Source organism: Chelmon rostratus, chromosome 21, assembly GCF_017976325.1.
Source record: "Chelmon rostratus isolate fCheRos1 chromosome 21, fCheRos1.pri, whole genome shotgun sequence".
Lineage (NCBI taxonomy): Eukaryota > Metazoa > Chordata > Actinopteri > Chaetodontiformes > Chaetodontidae > Chelmon > Chelmon rostratus.
Genome location: NC_055678.1, coordinates 3,495,548 through 3,509,476, shown reverse-complemented (window position 1 = coordinate 3,509,476; position 13,929 = coordinate 3,495,548). Strand labels below are relative to the sequence as shown.

Genomic DNA, 13,929 nt, shown 5'->3' with positions numbered 1-13,929 from the left:
TTGTGAGGACAGACCTAAAATGTCCTCCCTCTGTTGGTTAAAGACAAATAAAAGTGTGTGTACACACACACACGCACTGGCTGATGTGTACAAGTAGAGTCCACGTTGTTGTGTACTTATACTGCGTGTGGTGACACTGAGTAGCAGTGCTGTGAGTAGGTGTGTAAGACGCTTTGAGCAAACATCAGTCGGGGGACAGTTTTCTGGAGTTGCAGCAGTGCTTCATTCTTTATTCATTGTGATTAGAAACATCTTCCAGAACATTCTCAACATTTATGTCTTTGAACAGTCGTCTCAGTCACTCACACGCGAACAGCAGCGTGACTCACACACCTCTGCTAAACCAAAGCTGTGCTGTGCAGCAGACGTACGGCAGTGAAACAGATCTGAGGTCAGTGACAGTGGATATTAAAACAGCTCACTTGCAGATGGAGTGAAAATGAGTGAGTGCAGCAGTGAACCTTCACTCAGCCACCAGGACGAAGACACTCGATTCATGTAAAACTCTCACAGCTGAAGACTCATATAACAACTATTTTATTCATACTTCCATAATGCAGCTAGCTCATCTTTTAAATCTGTCCCATCTCCTCTTTTCCTGGTGTAGAAGTACATTTTCTCAACTACTGTACAATTCTGAGGTACTTGTACTTGAGTATTTCCAGTTTCTGCTACTTTCTACTTCCAATCCAAATCTCAGAGGGACGTATTGTACATTTTACTGCACTACAATTACCTGACAGCTTCAGATTACTGACTCAAAATTTAATCAACTAATCGGTTATGATAAATTATGGATAAAACTCCACAGCAGTAGTAACTAAAGTAACTAAAATGAGCTCCATCTGTACCAGCTGCACCATTAAAGTGATGAACACATGACACACACATAATTAGGGGCCACCTTGCATAATGACTACTTTTACTTTTGGTACTTTGATTATATTTTGATGTTCGTCCTTCTGTACTTTGATCGCAACAACGTATTTTTACATTGTGCCACTACTACTTCAACTGAAGTAAATGATCTGAGTACTTCTTCCACCACTTCCTGTTTTGTCTCTCTGGTTGTTTGCTGACAGTAGTGAAGTCCTGATTGGTCCACACAGTCTGTGACACATTGCTCACATGTTTTCAGGTCATGTGACCCGGCTGCACCACAGGTATCAGATCACAATCACCATCGTCATGCAAAGTTATGATCAGTGTTAACTACTTTACAACCCGCCATGTTAGATAAGAAGTTTGATCTTCAATCTGGTCCTGACCAAATGATGCTAAAGAAAGCAAAGCTAAGGTAAGCTAAGCTAAGCTAAACTAAACTAAGCAGCTGCTTGCTGTAGCTTCATTTTAAATGTGCAGACATGAAAGCAAATTAAACGGCACATCTGACTCTCAGAGAGAGAAAGAAGGTTGAAAAGTTGAATTCTTGGATTCCATTTACAGACTTCTCTCTGTTGTTTGAGAGGTTTAAAAATATCTGCACTCGTGCTACATTCATGTGACAACTGTTAAAATTCAGATTAAAAGGGGGAAAAAGTCAAATATGACCTTCAGAGCAGCTGCATGAGTTTGTCTGTTCAAAGAAAAGAAAAAAAGAGGAGGCAGAAGAGAGGAGAGTCATAGTTTGTTTGTCCCTGCAGCGAGTGAATGACCTCAAGGCTGAAATAAAACACGCACGCACACACGCGCACACACACACACACACACACACACACACACACACACACACAGTAGTTGTGGGTAAGAGGGCTCTGTAATGGGTCAGAGTGGGAGGGGGAAGTGTGTCAGGTGGTCAAGTGACACGATTAGAATCTGCAGCAGCATTTAACCTGTCATTCATGCTGAGGTCAGCTGACCAGTGCTGGAGGAACATTTCAGATAATTTACTACAGTAAAAGTACTAATACACTAATTCCATAGTGTACAAATACTACAATACTACTACAAAAGTACTAACACCACAAAGTCCTGCATTACTTCAGTAAAAGTATGTAAGTATAATCAGGAGAATGCACTTCAAGTAATTAAGTACAAGTACTCAGAGCAGTAAAATGTCCCTGTGACTGTTCTGCTGTTCTGTCTGATCTCATCAGATTATTGTGACTCAGTCGTTCAGGTCAAAGCAGGATTTTACTGTTGGAGCTGGTTGAGGCTCATTTTCAGCTGTTTTGTATCAGACTGCAACTAATGATTCTTTTCATTCTGGATGAATCTGCTGATTAGTTCCTCCATTAATGGATCGATCGTTTGGTTTGGAAACATTGTGAATAATAGTGAGAAATGTGGTGACGATGAGGCCAAAGTGACGCCTTCACAGTGTTTGTTTAGTCCAAAGCTCGACATTATTACAAACACATTCAAATCATTAAAGCAGCAAATCAAACATCTGAGAAGCTGAAACATCCAATGATTTTACAGGAAAAGTCACTGAAACCATCATCACAATAGACGATCAATCATTATCAACTAATTGATTAATCAACTAATTGTTTCAGCTGTACTTGTATAAACTGTTGGTACTTTAATTTATAACAAAATCAAATCTTAACTGTAAATTAACTAAAGCTGTCAGATAAATGTAATGGAGTAGAATTGTACAAAACAGCAGCGTGAAAAGAATCCAGTACCTCAACAGTACTTGAGTAAATGTACTGAGTTACATTCCACCTCTGCAGGTGAAACAATACGAATTATAACCAACCCACAGCTGGTCTGCAGAGTTTCTGTATATTTGTGTCAGAATTCTGGAGATGGAGCATTTCGTTTCATGGGGAAATGATTTTGAGCTCGTTATCGATCGTTTGTTTTCCACATCCAGCAGCTACACAACAACATGACGGTTGATGCGGAGCCGTGTTTGTGTCGGTCCAGGAGTCTCTCTCTTTTAGCTCTGTGTTTGGTCTCCTCCGGCTCCTGAGGGAAATATCTGGCTCCAGCCGGTCTCGCCTGGCCTCTGTTTGTCCGGACCGATAAACAATGAGCTGAAAGTCACGATAAAGCTCCTTGAAGCTGAGAGCTGCAGAGTCAGCTGATAACACACAGTCAGTTCAAACACTGTTATTATAAAAATACACATTACAGGGTTTCATTTGTCCGTTACTTTCCCTTAGAGGCACATCAGCTGTTACGTGACTCAGGTAATTAAATTATTCTTTGCGTGACAATTTTTTTTTCAACTTTGTGCGAATAACACCTGGAGAGTCTTCAGCAAAGAGGTGACTCAGAGGAGGCTGAAAGACGAGCAACGGAGTGATTTGACTTTTTACTGAAAGTGTCACAGTGTGAAGAGCAGCGGCTATGAGAAAAACACGTTTCAGGCGGAAAGCAAAACAGGGAAGCTTTGTGTTGACCCTGCAGCAGTCGTCATGGTAACAATAATATGAAATATTTGATATTTTATGGATTCTTATATTCAGAGTTTAGACAGATGGATTTCAAAAGGGTCATAAATTAGCACTTTTCTATCTAATACTCTATTAATAATCTATTAATAATCTATTAATAATCTATTAATAATGCACAACCTCAGGGGTTTCGCCCAAATGTGGGATTAATTGATGAATAAAATGATGAATAATAATATTTTAAGAGTTGTTAAAGGGTTTTCTGCATGAAGTAAAGGCCTAATTAACATGGAAAATATCATTACAGCTGCTAATCAAATTCTATCTTGTAATAAAGGGCCGGAGTTTTCAATTAATTAAGGTGCAAACTGAGAGGTTTCCAAATTTGAAACTTGTTAATGGATAAATAAATGTAGAATAATATTGTAATGTATTATGGTATTCTTAATCTGTGAAATGACACTAAAACCTGAACTTTATACTGTAGAACATTTCATTCTTCAATTCATTCAGAGATGTTTTCATGCTCAGAGCACACACACACACACCCGCACGCACACGCACACACACCTTAATATGCTACAGTTAATTTATCTTTTAATCATCCCAATAACATCTGACTTTACCTCCCAGCATTTATTAAATGCTAAATAAAGAAAAGAGTGAATTGTGGCCATTATCTCATTAAAAAGACCAAAACACCATCATCATTAATTGATACGTTGATGGAATTTAATGGAAAAAAAAAGGAAATCTGAAGTAACAATGTGTCATTATTTCAGTGTTATTGAGTATCAGTTTTTGAAACTTGGTTTTGATCATCAGCGTTTAAAAAATAAGTTATCAGTGGAACTAACACACTCACTCACACACACACACTTTTCTGATAAAAAATAAATGTGTCAAATCACGTGCAGCCACCGCCTCAGACTGACGGCTGAAGAGGAGGAGGATGAGGAGGAGGAGGAGGTCTGAGATGAAGGAGGAGGGCGGACGGTGGTCAGTGGTACTCTTGGAGGCCACAGCGCCTCCTGAACTCCTGCCCTCGCTCATGGATCCATTTATTGGACACTGCAGACAGATGATGGCGAGTTCAGATGAATTAAACTGAGGATTCAAACTGCCTTAAAGTGAACAACAGAAACACAGAAAACGTTGTGCAGACCAAAGAATCTAAATTATGTTTTACTGTAATATCAACCTGCAGCTAGAATCTCTAAAAAACTAAGTGAACGCTGGTCTGAAGTCTGGTCTTTAAGTGTTACGTGTATTCATCATTGACACACCTGTCCTCAGGGGTGTTTCTCATGTTTCGTGTACTCACCCCACTTGTTGCCGACTAGAACAGGACAGGCAGCGTGTCGGGTCCGATAGTCTCCTTCTCCACTGGGGTGCAGGTTGTACCAGAACACGGCCGTGCCCTGGAGAAACATGGTGACACCTCACTGCACAGCTGAATCCATTCGTTTATCGACAGAAAATTACTTTTATAATGATTTACTGCGGGGGGGGGCGAAAATCACAGGACTACTAATACTGCTAGTAACAACAAGAGCAGGAACACGGTCTTCTGTCATCATGAGTTAAAGATGCAGTATGACCTGAAAGATTCAGGATTTTTACACATTGAACGAGTTAAAAGGAGAAAGTGAAGACAGAAGAGTTGGAGAACATTTACAACAATAAGTAACACTCTTCCTGTCGGCTTCCTGTGAGCGTGACTGACTAACCGTCTCGACTGGTTGGTTTTCTTTGATGAATTTGTCGAAGTCACTTATTTCTGTGCTGGAACCGAGCATCAGATGAATGATGTTCAGTATCATAATAAGGTCCTGCTGATAATGAGGTTTGTACCTGATGTTTGAGGCAGGGCACGGCTTCATCTTTCAGCAACTGCTGTCATTTCCTGTTTAAAACTGCACTAATTCCAGCTGTGTGGATTTGATGTTTTTCTGTGACACATTTTCATGAAGCATTTTAATTAGTGACCGCCTTCTGCCTGTTTGTAGACTCAACATTCAATCAACTGATGAACACAACAGTCAGCAGTTTGATCGATAATAATCAGCAGTTGGTTGCAGCCCTGAGGTGAAGTTTACCTTTTTGGGCCACACAGATGCTCCAATGTCAGTGAAGACTGTGGCGCCCCCTGCCTGCACATCACTCATCTGCAGCATGAAGGAGGAGACAGTTTATCATCCATCATGAGTCCTACTTCAGCAGCACAGAGTTTAATAACGACTCAAACTGACGACTACTGACGTAAAGCAGCCAGGTGGCAATTCTGTTTCCTGTCCCCAACTCTTCAAAAGCATCTGGTTCATCTTTCTGGAAACACACAACAACAAGGAAACGATTATCCTGTAACAAACAGGAAGCAAACAACAACAGGAAGTACATATGAGCCAGTAATGCGGTTTATTTACCCGTCCAAAGTCGAAGTGAGGTTCGTACTGTCCTCCGACACCATAGTTCGCCACCTGTTAGTCCACATGCACACAACACTAAATAACATTGTAATAAATACACTGAAAAGCAAACATTAAGGCCGAACATGCAGATAGAATCAAGTTTGGCCCTGGAAGGGAAGGAAACACACTCATCATGTTTACTGAATGAAACTATTTGGAGATATTGAGCATAAAATACTGGAGAAATCAAAGGTTTTACTGTCAGTGATATATGAATGTTGCTGTAGATGATGGAGGTCTGTCGATCACGTGTGTAAAACATTAATAAAAACAACATCAGTGATTCACAGACAAACTGCGTTCACTGGCAACATGTAGTAATATCCTTTATACACAAAGGGGAAAATCTCGCTCCATCCTAAAATGTCTTTTAGTCAACTAAAACAGAACGAAACAAAAAAACAGGTTGAGGTCGATGAACGCTAACAGGGACATTTAAAACAGGACCAAAACTAAATAAAAAGGAGCTGACAGTTTATATTAAATCACGGTGTGCTGTGGGCTCATGTGGACACAGAAATAAAACCTGTGTTACCTGCAGGTCCTCGGCAGTGGTGACGTCCAGGCCGGTGAGGTCCTCGATCCTCTGGTTGATCTCGTCCACCACCGGATGTTCGAATGCTCCGAGCCAAGCACTGAGAGAGGGGGGAGGGGAGAGGGGAGAGGGGAGAGGAGGACACTGGGTCACTGTGTCGGTACACTTAGAAACATGACTGAAGACTGAAGAGTTAGTGAGCAGAGCAGGACCAGAGGAAACAGGGCGAGGTGGGAAACAGAAGGAAAGATGCAGAGGAACTGAACTGAACATTATAACCTTCATGACGGGGGGATTCACTACAGCACTGCTGGATTAGACCACAATAGCTTTAGTTAAGTGGACCTGAGTCTTTACCAGCTTACATTACAGCGAATTATAAACCATTTATCACATGTTTTTATACTGTCATAAATGCTGTTAGAATAAAGCATTACAGGCTGATTTTAGAGGCCTGAAGAGAATATCCAGTGGTTCATAGGAAAAAACAACCAAGCAAGAAGTCAGAAACATATTGAGTATAATATTTGAATATTTCTCCATTTTTTAAATCCTGCTGATCATCTGGTGAGGCCTCTGTGTGCCGCTGCCGTCCAGCTCTTACCTCTTGGAGACTCTGTAATGGGCCGTGGTCAGTTTGCCTGTCTGAGGGTCATGCACCGTGGCACGTCTGAGCTAGCTCACCAATCACATTATAGTTACACAGAGAGAGAGAGACAGAGAGAGAGACAGAAAGAGAGAGAGACGGGTCACTCGCTGACACAGAGATGCTGCAGTCAGGGAGGCAACAGGAGCTTCAGCACAAACAGTTCTTCCTGTCCATCAACCGAGAGGCTGCGTTTATACGACTCTCAGCAGTGGTGGAGGGAGAATTCACAGCCTTCCCTTCGGTACCCTGAGTACTAACAACACTGTAAAGTCTGCAGTCAGCTAGTTTAGTCCTGTGGGGCTCAACCTAGGGGTCAGGCCCCTGCAACGGGTCACCAGATAAATGTGAGGGGTCGTCAGATGACGACTGGGAGAAGTTCTGATACACAAATCTGTTCTCAGTTTCCAGACTTTAGTGAAATATTGATCGTTTTATTAAACGAAGTGAGACGTTCAGAGGTGAAATGTCTCTTCAACAACTCAGAAAGTAACTAAAGTAATGAGTAACTAAAGCTGTCCAATAAATGCAGCGGAGTATGATGTGCAGAGTAGTACCTCAACATTGTGGTGTGTTGTGCGTGAGTAAATGTACTTAGTTACTTTCTACCACTGCTGAACAGAAACAGCCAATCAGAGTTCATTTTATCTGTGTGAAATCATGAGTATCTTCAGTAGCAACTGACTACTGAAATGAACAGCAGAGGAATGAAAAACCTGTCAGGCAGCGAGTTCACTTCACACACTGACAACGAAATCAATGCACCTGAAACGTTTATCACCTGATAAAGACAAAATCAATTAAATGATCCTTTTCTGAGTCAAACACACCGCTTCAGCTAATGGATCATTTATCTTATTTGAGCTTTTAGTGAAGTCTGAGAAGGAGCCCGGGTGAATGATTTCCCTTCTCAACAGTTTGATAAGCAGAAACAATGAAAAGCTGGTGTGGTGCTGATGCAGCAGATATGAAAGTGTCTGACGCGTCAGAGTCTCCTGCTGCCTCTCGTGACAAAGTGAAAGAGACAACGAGAGTCAAACAGAGATTTGACTCTCTTTCCTCCTCATATGAAAAAGACAAGCAGCTTTATTGCCGGCAAGAGCAGCTTAGTGACCTATCAATAAGACCGATCACGACGTGGAACTGGTAAATAAAATGACATACATCTGTGTTCTGTCATTTACTAGATAAATGTTATAATGAAAATCATTCGTCAAAATGATTTAAGAAATTTCAAAACAAAAACTGGAACCATGAAATGTTTTTACATGAAAAATAATTTAAAGTAGTTAATCATTAATTGTTCAGTAGTGTAATTTGTGTGTGAAAATCTTTATTTGTAAAGTCAGATAAATGTAGTGGAGTAAAACGTACACTTCCCTCTGAGATGTAGTGTGGAGTACAAGTAGAAAGTCACATGAAAAGTATAAGTATCTCAAATTTGTGTTTTAATTACAGTGTAATTGAGTAAATGTACTTTGTAGGCCTGTTGCTTATATTACTGCTCTTGCCAGGCCAGCAGTCGGCACAGCGGGGGAGGACAGGAGGACATGTTGGGGGAGACAGAGGGGGGAGCAGGAGGGTGAGACAGCTGCCGTCTCCCTGCAGATGTCCCTCCTGCTCGCGCAGCTCTTACCTCTTACTGATGCGGTAGTGGGCCGTCTCCAGCACACCGGTTACGGGGTTAGAGATGGTGGCTCGACGCAGCTGTGGAGCCAATCGGCCGACAGTTACAGGGAGACACACACCGGCTCCCTGATGCATCACACTCATTTACACTGACGCGCATCATGTCTTCATCACAAAACCCCGGAGTTAACGTTCATAACACCTCACCATCAGCAGTGGGAGAATCACTCTGATCTGTTACTTTAGCACAAGTACCAATACCACAATGTACAAATACTCCAGTACATGCAACACTTTTACATTCAATGTACCACTTCAGCAAAAGTACAACAGCATCATCTGCATCTTATCCCATTCTGTGAGGGTCAAAGTTACAATCATTATCAGCCTTATGTAGTAAAAGTACAGTAGTACTGTCAGCTTCATGCAGTAAAAGTACTGGCTGTGCAGTAAAATGTCTCCTGTGACTGATCTTTGATTCTATGTGACATTATTATGCTAAAACGTTCCACATCATGATATCATGCTAATAGACTAGGGCAAAAGCTAACAGGTCCTAGGTCAGGCTATCATGCTAACAGACTGAGGCTAAAGCTAACAGATCCCATGTATGGTATCATGCTAATAGATTGGGGCTAAAGCTAACAGGACCCAGGTTATGATACCAAGCTAACAGACTAGGGCTAAAGGCAACAGGTCCCAGGTCATGATATCATGCTAATAGACTGGGACTAAAGCTAACAGGACCCAGGTTATGATATCCTGCTTACAGACTGAGGCTAAAGCTAACAGGACCCAGGTTATGATATCATGCTAATAGACAGATCAGTTTGAAACCTGCTTGCTAGCACCTCCTTTGTGTTCTTTCTGTCATTCTTAGCACATTGCTACATTTGTTAGCATGTTACGCCACAACCACCAACAATTGATGATCAGTGTGAGACTGCAGAACAGCGTGTTTCGATCCAAACATGAAAAAACCTCCATAGCTCCACCTGTAATGTGAAACTCCACAGGAACCTTTAACAGAACCAAGCTGGTTCCTTTACTGACTGCGAGTTGATATTTTGACTCACCCTGGGCTTGGCCAGCTCTTTGACCTTCTCCATCTCCCTGTCAGACACGATGTTGTGGTATCGGACGATGCGGGGGTGGTCCCACTCGTCTTCCTGCTTCACCGGACCGATCACGTATTTCGGGTGCCGATTGTTGTCATAGTAACGGCAGAAGAGGCGGCTCTGCCTGCGAGGAGTCTGATGGAAAAGACAAGCAGGATGACTTTGATGATATCCAACATTTGTGCGTATTTAATCATTTCTATCATCTCACCATCCTGAGGCCCTCGCCGCGACACAGCTGTTCGTACTTCTTCCTCTCTGGAAGGTAATCGTCAGGTCGACCCTTTCTCTGTCTCCCCTCAGTCTCCTCCTCCTCCTCCTCTCTTTCCTCCATCTTCTTCTGTTTAGTCAGCTGATACTCAAAGTACCTCAGGTTCCCTTTGGCTCGCTGGTGTGCTGGGTCTAAACATCAATCACAAACATATATGGCAATGAATTTCATCATTGATTAGTTGGGTTTATGTTATGATGCATGACACGTGATGTGGGAGTGTATACTAAGGTGGGGGCAGCAAGCCAGCCAATGCTACGCCTTGTATAGCTCATGAGATGAATTACAGGAAATGCCGCCTGGTTACCAAAATGAACAGAAGTGTTCTCTCTCAGTCGTGTGCATCACGTTACTGACCGAGCTCCAGCAGCCTCTTGGTGAAGTCCAGCGCTCTGTCCAGCTCCCCCTGCTGGTAGACGGAGTAGCTCAGGTAGTCCAGGATGGTGACAGTGTCCACGGTGTTGGACGTCTCATCCTGATCCAGCTGCCTCAGGGCCTGAACCATCCACAGCTCTGTGTGGTAGTAGTCTGCCTCGGAGTACGCCACCTTCCCGAGGTCGTAGCAGTCGTCCACAGTCAGAATGCTACGGTGAGAGGAGGATGAGCCTGGGTAGGCGACAGAGGGGGAGAAATTATCATAATGAGCCATGGTCACTTACGACGGAAACACTACTCAGGAGGTGTCTTTGATTGTTACCATGGAAACAGTGGTTAGCAGGTGTGACAGCCTGTAAAACCCTCAGATATATGAGTGATTTTGGGCTGTACAAATAAAGTTAGTTTGAAGATATTGTTGTGATATACAGTATCAAAACCCACTTAAACTACTAGCTAATTTTTCTATTTTCTATGACTGAATAATTGCAACACTACAACTTAATTCTCTGAATATTCCAACTTTTTCCGTAAAACATTATGACTTCATTATCATAACATTCAGATTTTTTGACTTTTGCTACAAAGGTGAACCTGACGCCCCCCAGGACGTCCAGGCCTCGTCTCCCTGCTGACCTGGCAGCTCTCCAGTGGAGATGGTGTTGGTGTCCAGCTGGTAGGTGTCCTGCAGCCTCATCAGAGCTTTGGCAGCGCCGATCTGGTCGTCATCGTTGGGGAAGTACTGCCTCTGGATGGTGAGGTTAGAGATGAACACTGAAACACCACGGAAGAAGAACACACACAGGACCAGGATGAACGGATGAATGATCAGTGAATAGAGAAGCTTTAAGTCTGTTGTTTTGGTAAACATCTTAATGAAAGTGTGTGTGTATGTATGTGTGTGTGTGTGTGTGTGTACCATCAGACATGTCAGTGAGCACCAGGTTCTCCAGCTGCCCCCACTCTGTGTTGAGTCTCTTCATCAGTTTGAATGCGTTCACCGGGTGTCCCAGGAAACCCTCGGGGTCCTGCGTGGCCGCTGCGGAGAGGACGTCCAGTTTGTCCGCCCATCTGACCACACACATGCAAAACTTTGACTTGTAACAGAGTATTTGTACTGTGTGATATTATTACTTTTACCGAAGTAAAGGATCTGAAAGCTTCCTCCACCACCATCGGTCAGAGTTTGCTGCTCTGCCACACTCACCACGAATAGTTTCACTTTCATTAATAAAGCCTGATTACATAGAGATAAGAAATAATGTGCAGTCTGGTCTCAGAATGAATCCTGATTGACTGATTTCTTTGCTGAGTGCACAGACTGAAAGAGCTGAAGACGTCTCTCACTTCTTTATCTGCTCCAGTTTGTTCTCCTCAGCTCTGATGTAGTCTTTCAGTGAGGCGACCAGGTCCTTCTCTGTGAACAGCAGGTCAGTCATGTGACCTGAGGTAACACACACACACACCCATATACGCACAAATACACACAAACACACACACAAATTAATGGATATGTCTTTGTATTTTTGGTGAGTCAGTCTTCTCCTATGAAACACACAGTTCAGTGATCTTTGATTTGATCCACAGGAGACAAATGACCCTGGTTGTATTTTTGGTTCATTTAAGATGCCATGACGGTGTCAGGTTTGAAAACAGCTGAGGAACATACGCAGCAGTTCACAGATAGTTCACAGCTTTTTCTTTTAGAAGTTTATATCCACAGAGGGAGACAGAGCAGAGGAAGTACGAATGAGCAGGAGGAAAACTAAAAATGACTCACCGATGGAGGTGAAGAAGTCATTGTGAGCTGAAGAGCAGGAGAAGAGGAGGATGTGGATCAGCAACCAACAGGAAGTCATCCGGCCTACAGACAGAGAAACCAGAGGGTTATAGAGAGAAACACACTGATGATGAAACAAAGAATAAAACACTGTTACTGTGTCGTGTTGTCTTCGTTGATGAGATAAATATCCTTTCCCGGTGGGACAGTCAAGTTAATTCTATTCTACTGATCAGTTCACAGGTGGACACACACGGAACAAATGACCACCTCGGTTAATGACAGCAAATCAAGATTCAGAAGAATCAGGGCTGCAGCAGCATCACAGAAATGACAAACTCATCACATCCTGTGACACCAAGTAGTTTCACCTCAACTGCCACTGATAACCTTTTTAAAAACGTCACATACAATATCTCAAGTGTCACCAAGAAATCAGCCCCCTTTGAGATGTAAAGTAGCATGAAAAGAAAAAACTCAAGTGCAGTACTAGCATCTCAAATATGTACTCAAGTACAGTACGTGAGTAAATGTATTTTGAGGGTGTTCAAAAGTAAAAAAAGGTTGAATTTTTTTTATTTAAAATCATTTCATATTTTATTTTTAACTTGATATCACATGACTTACAAAGTCAAAATTTTAAAAATGAGTATTTTTTTTAATGTGTATCATTTCCCTTCCTTTATTTTAACCCATTAGCCTTTTTTCTCTTAAACATAATTTAACAGAAACACATGCTGTAACAGGATCTGTGCGGACGGATTTGAGTGTAACACCATCTCTCTGCAATCCCTAAATAACAAAGTTACACACTTTTCCTGATTATGATGTTTATTCCTGCCGTTTGTATATCTGGACAGTTGTGTTTTACTGGTGGTTTATGAGAAAATAAAATCTAATTCTTACGTCCTGAACTGAGCTCAGTTTAACCTTACATCTACCAGAACCAGTGACCACTGAGACAAGACAGGACAGCGGTTCGACTTGTCTTAACAGAACTCTGGACCTGTCCTGGAATGTCTCAACTGGGAGGTTTTCTCCCAGCTTACAGACAAGAAAAAGGCCACTATAAAGGCCGACATGACAGGCTAACATTTGATGTAACGTTGTTTTATGGGATCCTGTAGTAAAGTGGTCGCAGCAGCCGAGGAAATTTCTAGATAAACTCGAGTCTACAAGCTGCAAAGAGTTAACGCTGGAGTTTCTGGTTAATATGATCCAGCCAGACGGGTACAAAAACGACATGGCAGAAGTGTTTTTTTTTTTTTTACCGTATTTATCCATGAGGTCAACCGTGACAACAGAAGACCGCTCGTCGGTTTCAGATATAGACCATAAATTCCTCAGATTCCCTGTTCTGTTGCTCCAAAGTGAAGCTAGCAGCAACAAACGCACAACTTCTTCTTCTCCTCCGCTTCTGCCAAGATGGTGGCGAACAAACCTTTACCGCCACCTGCTGGACGGGAGTGTGGCCCAGTGGATGAAAACGTTCTCCATTATCAAACTCGTTTATTTACGAACTTTATGGGACTTTAACGGTGAAAAGTAAACCGTATGCTTTCGTATTATTCATATAATTGATTTTCCTACCAACCAGACCAAATGGGCTAACTGCTGTGGGTTCAAAAACTTGCCATGGGCCCCTAACAGCTAAAAGTAGCAGAGCCACCATATACTAGCCGATCCTGTATTTATGTTACATACTCCACTATGAAATTACATAAGTATATTTTTCATCATCGCTAGTTGATAGCTTA

General features: G+C 42.2%; 1 protein-coding gene across 3 annotated transcripts; it reads right to left on the bottom strand.

Annotated features, from left to right (window-relative positions):
- Window positions 1-207: 207 nt before the first annotated feature.
- LOC121624747 (prolyl 4-hydroxylase subunit alpha-1-like) lies at window positions 208-13,570 on the bottom strand. 3 transcript variants are annotated; one of them, XM_041962609.1, is made up of 16 exons: window positions 13,444-13,570; window positions 12,173-12,256; window positions 11,740-11,836; window positions 11,312-11,463; window positions 11,029-11,166; window positions 10,375-10,623; window positions 9,958-10,148; window positions 9,705-9,881; window positions 8,636-8,706; window positions 6,958-7,023; window positions 6,354-6,453; window positions 5,774-5,827; window positions 5,610-5,675; window positions 5,447-5,515; window positions 4,672-4,768; window positions 208-4,418 (listed from the first exon to the last, which is right to left on the bottom strand). In XM_041962609.1, exons 1-16 carry the CDS (start codon window positions 13,454-13,456, stop codon window positions 4,348-4,350), a joined length of 1,695 nt encoding a protein of 564 aa, XP_041818543.1. In that variant the 5' UTR covers window positions 13,457-13,570; the 3' UTR covers window positions 208-4,347. The 3 variants fall into 3 exon arrangements, with proteins under 3 accessions (XP_041818543.1, XP_041818541.1, XP_041818542.1); XM_041962607.1 differs by lacking the exon at window positions 6,958-7,023; XM_041962608.1 differs by lacking the exon at window positions 8,636-8,706 and having other exon boundaries at window positions 6,958-7,028.
- Window positions 13,571-13,929: the final 359 nt, after the last annotated feature.